This window comes from Nyctibius grandis, chromosome 5 (assembly GCF_013368605.1).
Source record: "Nyctibius grandis isolate bNycGra1 chromosome 5, bNycGra1.pri, whole genome shotgun sequence".
NCBI lineage: Eukaryota > Metazoa > Chordata > Aves > Nyctibiiformes > Nyctibiidae > Nyctibius > Nyctibius grandis.
Genome location: NC_090662.1, coordinates 51544913 through 51561702, shown reverse-complemented (window position 1 = coordinate 51561702; position 16790 = coordinate 51544913). Strand labels below are relative to the sequence as shown.

At 39.7% G+C, this 16790-nt stretch overlaps 1 protein-coding gene across 2 annotated transcripts in view; it reads left to right on the top strand.

Moving 5' to 3' along the window:
• The window catches only part of KITLG (KIT ligand), a 57348-nt gene extending 51372 nt beyond the window's left edge, over positions 1–5976 (top strand). For both annotated transcript variants that reach the window (XM_068401384.1, XM_068401383.1), the window contains 4 exons: positions 250–359; positions 861–937; positions 3536–3619; positions 4798–5976. In XM_068401384.1, coding sequence (XP_068257485.1) covers positions 250–359; positions 861–937; positions 3536–3575 — 227 coding nt within the window. In that variant the 3' untranslated portion in view covers positions 3576–3619; positions 4798–5976. The remainder of the gene's footprint in view (positions 1–249; positions 360–860; positions 938–3535; positions 3620–4797) is intronic.
• The last annotated feature ends 10814 nt before the right edge of the window (positions 5977–16790 follow it).

Here is a 16790-nt window from a genome sequence, read left to right as displayed (position 1 = left end):
AGAATTAGTGTTGAAACTATTCAACACAGCTGTTTCAGAAACGGGAGGCGCATCCTTGTGGTCAAAAATTGCCTGTGAGATTTTGTGTGAAGTGCACCTTATGTACCCAGCTCTTTGAAGTATCTGTTCTGCTATTTAAGATGCTGTTATGTAGGTGGTGTGTAAAAGTGCTCTTGCTAATAGTGTTGCCCTGAAGATAGTTTTCTGCTATAAATCTGTCTTCACTAACGAGAACATCTGTAATTACAGAAGAGGCATTTGGCTTCATTAGCAGCTCCAGCCTGCAAGGGATCAGCATAGCACTGACATCGTTGCTGTCTCTTCTTATTGGCTTTATTTTGGGAGCCGTATACTGGAAGGTAAGAAATATTACATTTAATTGTTTACATAGTGATACTATGTTTCATAGCTATGGGGAGGTGGGAAGAACAGAACCATTCTGCATTTGAAAGCAAGACATCTCTTTTGATCTTCACTGAACTGTGTGACATGCAACTGTAAATCTATGTTGTCAAATTCTTGAATTCCACCACCAAAGTGCAAATCCTGTCTTATCAGCATGATAGCTGTCTAATGAAAAATAAAAAACATGGGATTCCTGCAATTTCCCAGCTCTCCTCTTATATCTTGAGAAGAGGATTCTTTTCCTTTTGCCCCTTGTGCCCCTGCCTACAATACAAAGGCTTTGATAGTAAAATTATACCAGTTGCAGATGTATGTTAGAGGACAAGATTTGGCCTACATTTTGCAAGGTGAGTTTGATATTGAAAATCTGAAGCAAACTGAAACATACAACTATTGTGTAGGGAGGTGTTAAAGAAAGCTATAGAGTATTTATATTTAATGCATTTTCTTCCTAGAAAACACATCCCAAATCCAGACCAGAAAGTGATGAAACTACACAGTCTCATGACTGTCAAGAGGAAAATGTGATAAGGTATATTGTTTCACTTTATATACGTATATACAAATGTAATTTTATCTTTGAGAGCTGCTTCCTGAAAGTATGTCTCTAGCTCTAAGACAAGCACAAAAAAAAAACCAAACACAAGGTCTTGCTGTAGAGGCAAAATGTGTGCTTAGGGTGTCCTCTAAAGGAGCTTCTAATTTAAATGTAAAAATTGATATGGAGGAGATTTCTGCATATGAAATTTTATTAAAGGGACATTACCTTTACTTTATCAGTCCTTACTCCCACTGTGAGAAAGGATTGCTGAGACCTATAGCGGCAGCAAGAAAATTTTGTCATTTGCTGTGTGGTGTAAAGCTAGGTTGATATTATGTAAATAAACAGAAAACAGTATCTTCCTGGCTGTGCTCCTAAACCATAGAATCATAGAATAATTTTGGTTGGAAAGGACCTTTAAGATCATCGGGTCCAACCGTTAACCCAGCACTGCCAAGTCCACCACTAGACCATGTCCCTAAGCACCACGTCTACCCGTCTTTTAAATACCTTCAGGGATGGTGACTCAACCACTTCCCTGGGCAGCCTGTTCCAATGTTTGATAACCCTTTCAGTGAAGAATTTTTTCCTGATATCCAGTCTAAACCACCCCTGGCACAACTTGAGGCTGTTTCCTCTCGTCCTATTGCTTGTTACTCGGGAGAAGAGACCGACACCTACCTCGCTACAACCTCCTTTCAGGTAGTTGTAGAGAGCAATAAGGTCTCCCCTCAGCCTTCTTTTCTCCAGACAGAACAACCCCAGTTCCCTCAGCTGCTTCTCATAAGGCTTGTGCTCTAGACCTTTCACCAGCTTTGTTGCCCTTCTTTGGACTCACTCCAGCACCTCAATATCTTTCTTGTAATGAGGGGCCCAAAACTGAACACAGTATTCGAGGTGTGGCCTCATCAGTGCTGAGTACAGTGGAACGATCACTTCCTTAGTCCTGCTGGCCACACTATTTCAGATACAAGCCAGGACGCTGTTGGCCTTCTTGGCCACCTGAGCACGCTGCTGGCTCATATTCAGCCAGGCATCGATCAACACCCCCAGGTCCTTCTCTGCCAGGCAGCTTTCCAGCCACTCTTCCCCAAGCCTGTAGTGTTGCATGGGGTTGTTGTGACCCAAGTGCAGGACCCGCACTTGGCCTTGTTGAACCTCATATAATTGGCCTCAGCCCATTGATCTAACCTGTCGAGATCCCTCTGCAATGCCTTCCTACCCTCAATCAGATCAAGACTCCTGCCCAACTTGGTGTTGTCTGTGAGCTTACTGAGGGTGCACTCGATCCCCTTGTCTAGATCATTGATAAATATATTAAAGAGAACTGGCCCCATTACGGAGCCCTGGGGAACACCACTTGTTACTGGCTGCCAACTGGATTTATCTCTGTTCACCACAACTCTTTGGGCCCAGCCATCCAGCCAGTTTTTTACCCAACGAAGTGTACACCCATCCAAGCCATGAGCAGTCAGTTTCTCCAGGGGAATGCTGTGGGAAAATTCTTCTAAATATTTTTTACATTAACATTTTCTATGTTCTTTTACTTTTTTACATTCTCCAGGGTATGTGTATATAAGCATCTATGTTTTCTGTTTTGTTTTTAATGTTCATAGAAAGTTAGTGAGAACTCGTTCAAATCCTAATAACTCCTTAAAGTCATCCTGAAATGATTCATGGCTCTATTCATACTTAAACACTGCTTTATCTAATTTTTAAGGAGAAAAAATTCTATATAACTCAGTTAATCAAATATACCTTAGAAATAATAGTTGAAGACATTCAGAGTTGCTTCGACATGACTTGGGTAAATAAGTCTGTGAAATTCAGAAAAGGACTTAGGGATATTTTAAGTTAGAATAGTTCATGCTAAAGCATTTTGAGAGTATTATTTAACCTCATATTTCAGGATATTTGGTCAAATTTTAAGTATGAGGGCTCAAGAGAACGATCTGATGCAAATGGCAGAAGGACACTTCTTATCCTGTAGGCTTCTCACACTGTGTGAAATGCCTGGTGCTGGCTGCTGTTGAAGGCAGAAATAGGTGAGATTCTTATCTAGCAGTTTGGTCACAGGAGCTGAAATATTCAGTGTTTAAACTTTCTAGAATAATACATTCTTAAAACAACTTTCCTTCATGTACAGTATGTAGAATGAAAGACTGTGTATTCACCAAGTATATTAGTTGCTACCAATAACTCATCCTGCACTTCATCCTCACAGGTATTAAAACTTGTGAAATAGAACATGCATCTTCCTTTTAACTTCACAGGAAGTATGAAACATTGCTTTATAGGAAGAAAAGAGGAAAGAGGAAACAATTAGTTAAATGTAGGAGATGGCCTGAACAGGAAATTTAAACAGGTTACATTCTCCGTCAGACGTCTTCTTAAATACATGGCATATGTTTTTTTTTCTTCCTTCTCCCTGAGAAATTTGTAATATTCATCTATAACTAGGAAGACTTATTAGCAAACATAAATTCTAATACTTTGGGTTCCCTTTTATTGTAACTAACTGATAAACCCTTCCATTCTATTTCCTTGAAACACTAGCATTGTAGTAATAAAGTACTTTTTTTTTTCCAGTATGTTGCAGCAAAAAGAAAAGGAACATCTACAAGTGTAGCTGTTGCTTTTTCTCCCTCAACACTGTTACTGTTTCGTGTACTGGTAAGTTGTTACGGTTGAGAGTCTTACCACAGGTATAATAACTTTTGGCTGCTGAAATACAAAGTGATTCAGAGTCCATTTCGGGAAAAAAAAATAAAACTTGTTATCAGTAGGCTTTGTTTGTACCTAAGATCTTTAGCAGCTAATGTAATTAATCCTGTATCATTAATTTAGGCATTTGACTTTTAACCTGAATGTTACAAAATGCTGAAATTCGAAAATGAAGGACAGCTACTGCTTCTCCTTTTTGGTGTGAGAGCCGATATGGAGAAGTCTTCAGCTGTTGTGCTATAGCTGTTTCAAAGCAGCGTGACCTAAGAAACACAAACCTTAAACTAGCAGGTGAGTGTAGGAGAACAGGCCAAGTAGAGCTGAGCTTCTATTGTTGCTTACTCAGCACAGTTTGTGGACTCTGTAGCCATATCAGGTACATCATCCTTTAGTATGTAAGAGGGAGCAGCAAAGGCAAGTGAGCTTTCTCGGTCCCAGCTGTCCTCTGCAGAACAGTGCATGTCTCTGGCAAGGGGCTTCTTACCACAGGAGTTGTGCTGTACTTAAGCCACGGCATCTCTGGCAAGGGTCTGGAAGATTCAGGCAGCGCTGAATGCTTCATTATATATCATGAGTGGAAAGAGCAGTGTAAGAGTATAACAGGCAATCCAGGTTTTGCAGTTTGTCCTGTAGCGGTCGCTCTCAGGTGTATTCCAGAGTGTTCGTTGTGATCAGGTTAGCTACAACTTGAGAGATTTCCAGTCTCCTTAGCTGCTTTGTTCTAACATCTGCTCACTGAGAAGGGAAATCATCACTGCATTGCTCAAGTCATTTAATTTTTGGTATTGGCTAGTCCAGATGACTTCAAAGGGAATTTTGCTGCCAGAGATTGCCAGATACCAAAACACACAAACATAACAGTTCTGTAAAATCGTGAGAGTAGTTTCATCACCATAGATGACATCAATGAGCTTTTGCAAGCAAGTGTGTTCTTGGACCAGGAAAGTATATCTTATAACAATAATTTTTCTTTCTGGATAAAGTCTTTGCAAGTGTCATTGAATTTATCTATTTCCAAAATTGTAAGAAAAAATGTCTATGTTATATGTCTGTGAAAAGCTCTACTGTTCAGTAATACCGAGAGGAAAACTAATCAGCAAAATTATAATTTCTGTTTTTCTCTTCAGGCAGGTAACAGTTCCATGTTCGCTTCATAAATGAAGCAGCTTTAAGCACATTCCTATTCCTTCTGGAGTGACAGACTGAGTCTGCATCTGTTGTTGCTACCCATGACTCCGTAGACATGATATAGAAATGAGAACAATTTGTGTTTGTTACTGTGAAACCAACACTGAATTGAACAACGACAAGAAGAGTGTGCACTTAGCAGGACTGTATCTTATGTGAATATCTACCTTGTGTGGCATTTGGGGATTTTTAATTGCATTAATACTTGCAGCTGACTCTGGCAAACAAAGTACATGTCCTGAACAAAAGCATCTTTCAAATGCCTCCAACTATGTGTAATCATTGAAAGTCGTAAATACCTTTGCATCCTTAATTTAAGTTCTGTGTCCTCTGCCTTACCTTGGTGTCTTCAGATGGAGTTCTCTGAACTGACAGAAAACGCAGAAAGGGATACAGATAACATACTCTTCAACATTGTATATAAAACTTGAAAGCAAAGTCATGCCATGGACCTGTGTTCTAGCCTTTTTACTTATAAGGAGCTGTGTTTATGCCTGGCAAAGGTAGTGTGTACAGCAACATGTGCTCTCTGTCGGGTTCCAGGTGGCTAGTTGCCCACCCTAGAAAACTTCAAGAATTCATCAGCATTGGTGATCTCTGTTCAGGAGAAGCAAATACTGGATGAAGACAAAGTAAACAGGAGGTGAATGTACCTCATGGAGCTTCGAAGCATTAAGAGTAACTGCTGGGTATGTGAACGCTGGTGAAATTTCCAGCCATGCCAAGGGAAGGAAAAGTAAAGAGTCTGAATTGCGTTCAAACATCAGAATAAAGACAAACCCATGAAATGCATTTTAAATGCTGAAGATGCTTGCCATAGATACCTTGTCTTTAAATGTATAGCAGAGAAAATCTGAAAGATCCTGAGAGTGTATTTAGCTTTTTCTTACATCAGCTGTAATTAATGTTTGCATTGTGTTTTAAGTGATTAGTAAGCTTTAATATCCTGGCATTCTCCACACTTAAAGTTAATTCTCTTCAAACAAAAGAGAAAGGCTTTGTTTCCGAGTTGTCTTCTGCATTTGTGGCTGTTATAGCATCCGTGGAATCTGTACAGTACTGATGTACAGACATGCTTTTTCAAGTAAACCCTAAAAATACCATGGTAAAAGTTACAAGTGTAGTTGTGCATCTTTTCATCTTGGCTCTTTCCAAATAATGGGTATGAATTATTTATCTGTATTAGGGGTTTGTACATCAGAAGGTAGAGGTGGCTCACTTCAGATGACAAACTGTTGTCTGTCATCAAACTGACCAGGTCAGCAAGAGTTTTAGGCTAAGTAGCTTGAAAACTTAAAAAAAAACCCACCACCTTTTTAATGTTTTGCATAAACTTTTGAGTTCTCTTTAAAGTATATAGTTACTTAATTTTTTAAGAATTCTTGTGGAAATTTTATTCATGTGATGAATTTTCTGAGAACCATGCATAAAAAGAATACGACATACATATAATATATATGTGTGTGTGTGTGCATATATGTGTGTGTGTGTTATTGGTAAAACTGATTCGTCTTTCATACTTACCAAAAACAGAAAACCTTACTGTGTTTGATGACAGAGCTTATGTGTGCATGTAGCCACTCTGCGTGGAATTTTGACCCTACTGAGATCAATGTCAAAACTTCCTGTGAATTCACTGATACAAGGATTTGGTCATGTGGAACTATTTTTTTTATTTATACTGAGACCTTTTTGTACTTCCTGGGTGTCAGAAAAGCATCCACAAGTCCTGCTCAGCTGGTGTAAATTAGCATAATTCCATTAACGTTAACAGAGCTTTGGGTTTGCGTCATCTGAGAAACTTCTCTTAGACTAGATCAAAAGAAGCTTAGTGTGAGAATTAGGCCTTCATTTTTATTCAGAAGATGCTGCAGCACTCACCACTTAGTAAGAAATAATCAAGATTGCTCATCACTTCTAAAAAGCAAGTGCATTCCAAATTTTAGCTCTGCAAAAATCAAACAAGAGAATTCCCCATCTGCAGCTTGGTCTCATTTGACGTTGTGTAGTTCTGTACTCACAAGGCCCTCAGACTTTGTCTTGGAAACTTATTTAGTTTGCTGAAAGAAATGTCAGCATGACCTAATTGATGGGAAATTTGCACCTTACTGGTAATGCAAAGAATAACTGCATATTGTTTTTGACAGAGCAGAAAAATATCCACAGTAAATGGAAGCAATTATCCTTACACATTTTACAAAAACCTTAAATACTTCATGTTGCTATACAATACATTCTCAAAGCAAGCTTAGGCATTTTAAATTTTACAGTATTTTTCTTAGATTCAGTTAAACAAAAATATTTATTAATGTTCTTTGTTCATAAGAATGTTAGTTTTACTAAATGCGTTTTTTCCAGAAAATGAAATACACGATAATGTTGCACATTGATGTGCCCCAAATTATACTTTGATATTCAAAATACATGATGTTTTAGTCTGCTTGGTCTACTGTTCAATACTATAGAAAATACCAGTTGTAAATTGAAACATACATTAAACCCAGATAGACTGCTGCAAAATGTTCACCTTTCAAGTGTAACATCTTAAAATGTCACTTTCAAATAATGTCAGATACTTTAATCTCTTCCATGGAGCAAGGCAAATTTAAGGCTACCTGAGAAAAGAAAGAAAATTCATGTATAAACCTTCCAACTTCACATCACAAACATTGTTCTTTGAATATGCACCGAAGTAGTAGGACACATGGAGTAGCAGACCTGTTGTTGGAGCTCATGGTTTTCCTCTTCTCTGTGCCCTCTTTTGAGAGATCTGAACAAAACATTGGGTGTTCTCAATCATTTCGCAAAGCAGAAGGACACTTTTAGACATTCATGTATATAATGGATGGCATGGCACTTGGAAATGTGATCATGAAATTATTTGAAATTTTCTGTGCCCAGTTCGTCTACCCACTGAGGAGGCCCTTACTTTGGACATAGTGAAATTTTGGAAGACTACTGACTTGTGAGACATCTTTGAAATCAATGGAAATAGAATAAGCTACTGTTCAGTGGGAGTAGGGTTGGCAGAAAAAGTCCTGTAATTGCTTCTTTATCCAGTTGTAAGCTATTTAACTTCTGAGGAGTAATCAGTTTTTCAGTCTTTTTGGGTAGACAGAGCCCATGTGTTAACACAGTTAGAAAATTAATGCCCTTTCTCTGAAAATGAAATTACGGAAAAGCGAGTGTTGTATTTTTTATACAGAAGTCAACCAAATTTGTTTTTCAGATATCTGTGGTTTTGTGAGAAACTAACATTTTTAGATTTCCTTTGGAGTAGTTGAACTTTGCATGCAATTAATAGTGGCCTTGTGAGAATAAAAAGCAGATAGTGATATACTGAGTAACTCAATGTGCTACTTTAGATGTGTGTTTACTTGAATAAATTAATGGTACTTATTTCATCACAAGGTCATTTTATAAGTAAGCTTATGAAATGTGCTATACTATGGAGTATGTGTATAACCTGCACATTTTTTAGATTCTGATCTTCACCAGCTCTGTTTTCTCTGTTGCTCTCTCTTTGTAATATGCTGAAACTGTTCAGTACACACAATACAACTATGAAATTGAAAAGCTAACTGTGTATATAAAATACAGATATTTTGAGTTAGATTTACATTTAAGAATTATCCAACAATCTTCAATTCAGGAATCTAATTCAACTGTCTGTTAAATGCAGATCTACGGTAATGGTGGCATGTTGCTATTATGTTATCAATTTGATGGAACGCAGAAACTTCAGACTCTTTAGTGATAGAGACACAGACGTTTGCTGGTTGTATCATGGGCAAATTCATTTATTTCACTGTAAATGTCAGCACAGTCTTGCATAGTTACATTCTGACTGAAGGTAATCAACAACATTTATAAAATGTGATGTGTATGTATATATGTGTCCTCTTAAAGACAGATGTTTTCCCAGATCCTTTTTTATACCAGTTCAAATTTGGAATTTACATTATATACATATACTTTATTGTTCTAAATAAAGATATTATGCACTGCCAAATAATTAGTATATTGCATTGTGTCAGTCCCGTTTAAGACCTTTTTTTAAGTCCTGTCATCTCCTGGAAGAATTTTTTGCCAGAATGTTTGCTACTAGATGCAGACTCCTTCATAATACATTTCATTTCTTAATCATGCATTTTGAAGTCTTTTACCACCAAAGTATATGTCCTCATTATCAGTCTTCAGTGCTGATCTGTAGTGTAGCTGTGATTAGGAAAATTATTCCAACTTCAGAATTAAAAGTTTATTGTAGCTCCTTAATGAGCTTAAATTTGTTTGTGCCCTGCTTTAGACAGTTTTTCACATCCCATTCTTGCTGTTAGCCACATATTGGGATTTTAATTTAATTTACCACTAAAAAGACTGAATGTTGTTCACGCACTTCTTTTGCAGGAAGTGGCATTTACTAACTCAAAAAATTATTACAAATAACAGGGTTTTTCAGCTGATACCAGAGCTTATCCCATGAGGATGGCATCCTTTCTTTCAGGTTTCAACAGTTTATTGTGACTTTTCAGTAAGAAGCCTAGGACAGGGGTTGAGGTTGGGAGGAAAAACTGAGCTTCTCAGGGAGCTCTGGCACCTCTCCACTCCTGAGAGAAAATGAAAGGATGTCAGCCCAAGAGGAAGAGAGAAACCTGCCGAGGCTTCCAACCTACCTTGGAGAGAGGTAAGGAGCCTTGGAAAAAAGAGAGGCAAAGCTGCAGTAGGCAGATATAGGGGGTTTACAGATAGGAATGAGGTACAGACAGGACTGATGAAAAAGAGCAGAGAGCAGAGTTAACGGTCTGGAAGATGGGAACAGGATTTGGGGATGGCAGAATTTAGGGCATGGACAAGAATGAGAGCTGTGGCTGTTCGTTTGGACACAGCAAGAAATGCGGAGCTGATGGGCTTGAAGAAGGCCATGGAGCCATGGAGCTCTGCACTGATGGTGTAGCAGAAGTCATGACCTGCGGAGCAGCACTGAAGAAGTCGTGCCCTGAGGAGCTCAGGTGGGTCAGAGGTACAATGGGCACTCGGTTCAGCTAGGGCTAGGTGGGAGCACCACGTAGCTGCAGAGGTTGGAGATGAGCATACTTTGTGTGGAAGTCAGCATTAATGTAACAAAAAGGAGGCAGGCTTGACCTGGAAGTTCAGGAAGGCAGAATTAACAGCAGGGTACCTGGAAATGAGATGTGAGAGATCTTGGCTAACAAAACAACTCTCGCTGAAGTCAGGAACTGGTGATTGGTAATCTGGTTCAATGTCCAGGTGGAGACCAGCAATAAATAGTGTCCCTCGGGAGTCCATATCGGGACCAGTACTGTTAATATCCTCATCAATGACACAGACAGTGGGATCAAGTGCACACTCAGCTAGTTTGCAGACAACACCAAGCTGAGTGGTACAGCTGACACACCTGAGGGACAAGATGCCATCCAGAGGGACCTGGATGAGCTCAGGAAATGGGCCCATGTGAACCTCATGAGGTTCAACAAGGCCAAGTACAATGTCCTGCACCTGGGTTGGTGCAACTCCTGGTATCGATACAGGCTGGGGGATGAAAGGATTGAGAGCAACCCCATGGAGAAGAACTTGGGGGTACTGGTGGATGAAAAGCTGGACATACACAGCAATGTGTGCTCGTAGCCCAGAAAGCCAAGCACATCCTGGGCTGCAAGAGCATGGCCAGCAGGTCAAGGGAGGGGATTCTGCCCCTCTACTCCATTCTGGTGAGACCCCACCTGGAGTAATGTGTCCAGCTCTGGAGCGCTCAGTACAGGAAAGACATGGACCTGTTGGAGTGGGTCCAGAGGAGGACCACAAAAATGATCAGAGGGATGGAACACTTCTTCTATGAAGAAAGGCTGAGAGAGTTGGGGTTGTTCAGCCTGGAGAAGAGAAGACTCTGGGGAGACCTTATTGCAGCCTTTAAATACTTAAAGGGGGATTACAAGAAAGATGGGGACAAACTTTTTAGTAGGGCCTGTTGCGATAGGACAAGGGGTAGTGGTTTTAAACTAAAAGAGGGTAGATTCAGACTAGATATAAGGAAGAAATTTTTTAAAATGAGGGTGGTGAAACACCCCAACATGTTGCCCAGAGAGGTGGTAGATGCCACATCCCTGGAAACATTCAAGGTCAGGTTGGATGGGGCTCTGAGCAACCTGATCTAGTTGAAGATGTGCCTGATCACTGCAGGGGGGTTGGACTAGATGACCTTTAAAGGTCCCTTCCAACCCAAACTATTCTATGATTCTATGATTCTATGAATTGTAATATACATAGATGGAGTAAAGGATAAGAGTGAAAGTCTGGAAAAGAGATCTAACTCTTTAGCCAAAGGGACACCACCATAATGTTTTTGGTAGTCTGACTTACAATTTTTGGTGCCTTACATAATGCTGACTAACTACTCTCTACCACCACCACCACTTAATCTGAACCCTGGAGACTTAAATATGCTAAACAACTGAGAGAAATATTTACCTTCAGTTTTCCAATTTCGGAGTCTCTAAAACAATGAATATAAACATCTCGTTCAGTGGACAAAAACAAAGGCAATCTTTGTTCAAGACATGGAGAGCATTAATAATGGCATTTTCCTACTTATGTCATGCAGAAAAACAATGCTTATTATAATAAACTGCTGTTTCTTTATAGCAATACATTTGAGCAGCTTAAGACTTCCATGAAATGACTATTTTAGATCAGCTGGATATACGCGCACACCACGTACACTCCACATTACACTACAGTGTAATTTTATTCCATGTTAACAAATGTGAGTTACTAAACATATTTTTTCCCAAAGTTTCTGAATGGTAATACTTAAGTTTTTTTAGTTTTAACGAGATGGGTTGTTTCAGGATTTCACACTACATTAACAATTTATAGAACCACTTCATTATTACTCTTCATGTAGCTGTTGATGATAAATTTTCTTCCAAAGTTCAAATGTTTCTAAAATGGATTAAGCTTCCCAATAACTACACTGAAGCATGTACTAACACAATCAAGTTTCATGTTGTTATAGGCTTAAAGGGAATTATTATGTGCTGGTGCATAGTAGAAAATAAGGCTAAATTAAAGCAGACTGCCAAAATTGTGAAGAGTGAGGGAATGGAAGTTTAGCCCTCTTTTTACTCTGCCATATCCTGAGGAAAGTTATTTCAACACGTAACAGGAAAAATCCCAAAGGCGATTATAGTTCCCCTGACTTGTGGCCCTATCTGCAAGATCCCATGATAAGCAAGCAGGAACTGAAAATACAGATTAGACTTTTTCCAGACAGACATGAGCCTTGAGCTTCTGGCCAGTCACAAAATACAGGGACAATTTTCATTCTTTCTTGGCAAAGAAGATATTTTCTTGAGCTCATGGAAAAATATTCGATTGAGATCACAAAAGCCTCTTTGTTTGTCACCAGTTCTGCTGTGCAGGATAATAGCATGATAGTAAAATTGTCCCAATTAGAGTAAAGAAGCTGCAGAGCAGAATGTATAGTTTTTGTCAGTTTAAGTGACTATCCCAAGTGACAAAATGTCATCTTAGAAATTTCACCTTGTCATCTCCTACATTGTGATTGATGATTATTAGGACCCCACAGGTTATTTAATCTGTCACGTTCTTAAAGTTAAATATTTTAGACCTTCCTTTTTCTCGGCAATGCTGTCATCCTTAACAAAACATAGAACAGCCTTCACCTTTACAAATGACAAAACGGGGATGTGCCTCAAAACCAATTAATAGCATCAGTGAAGGCAGAGACAGAGCATCTAAATCTTTTCAGTTGCATCCGCAAGAATAATGCAATGAGTTCTTTGGGGCAATTACTCCTTTGTGAGAAGTTGAGAAGACAGTATCCCATTGACATGGTGGTACCACTCGACAGTTTGTTGTTAAGTCTTGTTTCATACTGTTCCAGAGGAATCCAATTGCCTCAGTCAGTAAGCACTGTGTTTTCTTGGTTTTGTTTTAAACGCTTTAACCTCTTTAACTGTTGCATCAGAGTCACGCAAATGAACGATGCTGTTATGTGCTATAGTTGGGTACTCACTAAATTTCGAATAGAATCACTGATACACAGCAAAGTTTTAAGCAGACATACTAATGTACCTGTAATGTAGTGTGTGCATGTGCATGGGAGGGGGGGTGCTGGGGGGGGTGGAGGAGGAGGCAATGTTTGGATTTAGCAAATTTTACAGGTAACTACCGTGAACTTCAATCATACACCCTGAAGGAATGGCTGCACGTTACAGAATCTCTTCACAAATCCAACCCTTGGCGAGAGCGAGCCTCAGGATTGCCAAGTCCCATGCACTGATCAAAGGCTCACTGGGCACCCCACCCTGCGCTGCACTCCCCAGCCATCGGCAGCTCATCGCCATCACCTTTCCTTATCCGTGGCTGCACGTGCCAGAACCACACACACCTATCGCATCCCTGGGGGCACCTATAATGAATCCATCTGTATTTCCATATAGGGCACCAAGGTTATTTGACTGAGAGTCAAAATCTGGCTCCAGGTTGCATTGACTCAAACAGGTCTTCTGCATTTCAGCTTAGACCTTAACTGGAAACTCCCCAAAGCCCCACATTTCCTCTCTTGCATACATACACCTTTGTGTCCTGTCACTATCCAGTCCCTCCTTCAACCCCCACCCCGTCACCCCGTACTCTCCTGTTGAGTCATATTCTGTACTTAAAGCCTCATGTATCCCAGTCGCGCTTAGCAGCCCTGCCATTAGCAGTTTTTATGTAGGCAGTAAACATTTGAGTTAGTATTTAGGAAGAAAACACTTCAAATTGTTTAGCAAAAGATTGGACTTCTGAAATCTTCCCAGATGGCTTAATCTCAAAAGTTGCTGTGTTTGTAACTTGGATGAAGGGTGAGGTCACCAGGACCACCAGATGTGGACATGATACAGCTACAACTGGGGTACTGATAGTCTGACTGCAAAGTGTACTGCACAGCTGTACATATGCAGGCTGTGAGCACAGAAACTCCCTGACAATTTTTCCTCAGAGGAAAAAAAAGGTTATGCTGCATAAATATGTTAACCCTGTTTTCCCCTAAAAATATCTGCCCGTCAGATTTAAGATAGCAACAGCTGGTCAAGTTAATCAGATGCTTGTTTGTGCGATCAGTTCTCGTAAGGTTCCTGCTGATAAAACTGCCTGAACAGACTAACTGAAGTCTAACCTTTCATTCTGGTGAACCTCTTGTTGGTCTTAGGCCGATTATAGCCTGAGCTCATTTTTCTGGGTTTTGTTTTGCTGCAACCCCACCACCTCCCGCAACCCTTGCCTCTCCAACCATGAGTCAACTCAAGCCCCGCGCTTTTAACACTCCTAACTTCATGTCCATTACCAAACCTTGCTGTGTTGACCAAGGCTGAGGAGCAGCACATGTTTCCTGACCCAAGACATGCAGAACAGCCAGCCCAGCACCACCTGCACCTTCTTATGGCCATCACTAGCCAGGCTTGCATGCTCTGACCAGTCAGACACCAAGAGGGAAGCATACAGCTTTGGAGGGGCAAACAGTGTCCACTGCCTCTTCACCTCTCACCAGCAGGCTGTGGGAAGCCATACTGTGCCTGTCTTGTCTTCCCTCTGCCCTGATCCCAGGAGCACTGCACTACATTTTGCACAGCAACCCAGATTCAAAGGGAGAGAGGAGCACAGCCTTGCTCACAGCTTGGTGAGGAGGCAGTTGAGAAGCCCTTTGTTTCATTTTCCCTCCTTCCCAGGCAAATGCTTTAACAATTAAGCTATTGAGGAACAGGAGGAATATCCATCATTCTCCCTGTGTGCAGTAATGGGGAGGCATGTACCTGATCCCCAATCTTAAAAAAAAGAAGCAAAAAAACCCCCAACATTTCTAAAGAAAATCTAAAGATAAGCAACGATGCAGGAAGTCTGTATGACTGAACGCAGCCTGAGATTGCTGTCAATTTTCCTGATGGTTTTGTAAATATCATGTCTAAATATTATGACAGTGGCTTAAAAATAAACTGCAAAATTTGACTTTTCTACATTTTTAAGATTAGAAAAATGAAATAACTCTGAGAAACTGTACAGTAGCAAAAAGTTAAATAGCCTTCACAAAAATGGTAATGTTTTAAATTATACTAAATCTGCCTAGCTCTGTATATAGCAACTGTGAGCAACCAAAAAAATTAAGATAGCTACATCAAAGAAACAAGTCATGTACAGCAGCTCTGCATGCAAGAGATCAGGTTTTGTAGGTTTGCAGGTCATTTATTTTTCAGAAAAGCTTATTTCCAGGTCCTGAAATTCTATAACTTCTTTGGAGGGCCAGAATAAGCATAAAAGGAGAATGTAGCAAATTATTAATTTACATTAACCAGTTAATTATACGAAAGTTTTGCATACAAACCACAGAATTTCACACAGGGATTCCTGAATTTAATCTGGCAATTTATAATGGACCTTGTAAATTGCAAATATCCATTTAGTGTGAACCGAAAGAGATATGAAACCAAATTTACTATGCAGAAAACTATGAACTGTCATTATGTAAAAAATTAATTTCCTTTCCACTTCAGACTTTTCTATGTGGTTCTATGAAGTGGTAACAGTGCTCTAATAAGGGCAAAGTTCAACTGCAAGAGATAGAAGCAGCCATCATATGATTCTGGCAATTAAATGCAACATTTGAAATACCAGAACATGCCATCTACTTGATAAGACCTTACTCTTCTTGAAATGTAAAAATCTGTTCGAGGAGGAAGCAGCAAAACAAGAAAACACAAGTTTTTTCTTTGAAGCATGTAAGATGATATCCTTTCTGTTCACAACCATTTTTATGACCTTAAATACTTCTCTGCTCTGTCAGTAAGGTATGTAACTTGCTTTCAAAGCCACTGAATAAATTTCTGAACTGAACTTCATTCGTGACTGTTTCTTCATGAATTGTTTCCAGTTTCATTACAAGTTTCTTTCTGTTTCAACACATGTTTTGGATCTTAGCACTTCTGGAAATCAACCAAAGCTACAGCTCTAGTAAAAAATTATCTGCAGAGAAGTCTCTAGAGGTTGTGTGTGTTAGTTTCCCATCATTTATCACAGCTCCTCTGCCTGAGGTTACTGCTTTCAGAGCAAAGCTGGCAGAACAGCTCAGGTAAGTATTTCTTGCCCATTTTGATACAAAATCAACCAGGCCAACTTGAAACACTTTTAAAATCACTGTTATTTATTTAATAAATGAAGCTGAGGTAGGTGATAGAGCTCTGCAAGGGTTGAGGACCTCTATCATACATTCTGCCAGTTCTGGAGGAAGAGACAACACCCAGCAAAGGACTGCTAATGCACACCTGAAAATGTGAAAAATCACATCATAGCCAGTGGCAATCATCTGACTGCAGTCTGCTACTAAAAATAAACAAACACGCCAACAGAGTGAGCTGGCAAATCACCCATCCAGAGAACAAGCGTGTTGACTGAGCATAGCAACACAAAAGCTGATACTTGGTTGTACCATGTGATCACCAGAAACATCAAAACACAAGCTTCAGTTTTGAAGTTATTCCCTACAAACTAGGTTTACGATAATCAGGAAGATTAAACCCTCCCTTCTTTCCTAATTTCCAGTTATATGAGGCACACTTTGTTCATTCCAGGCAGTGTTTCTCAATGACAGCCAGGACCTCAGAGCAGCAGTGGGGCAAAAATAACCAAATCCACTGGCTGTTGCAGCTGGAAACAGATATGAAGAGGAAGGAGTTTTAAAGTGCTTTTCCTAAAACTTACTTCTCTGGGCTCAAAAAAAAGCTTTTGAGTCACTCTATCTGTTTGCTGCAAGTACTAATGTGCAGAATTTACTTCCCGCGTAACCTTGAGGAAAAAGATTCAAATTTTTGCCCTAGAAAAATAACACCAGTTACATTTTATCTGTGTATTGGGAATA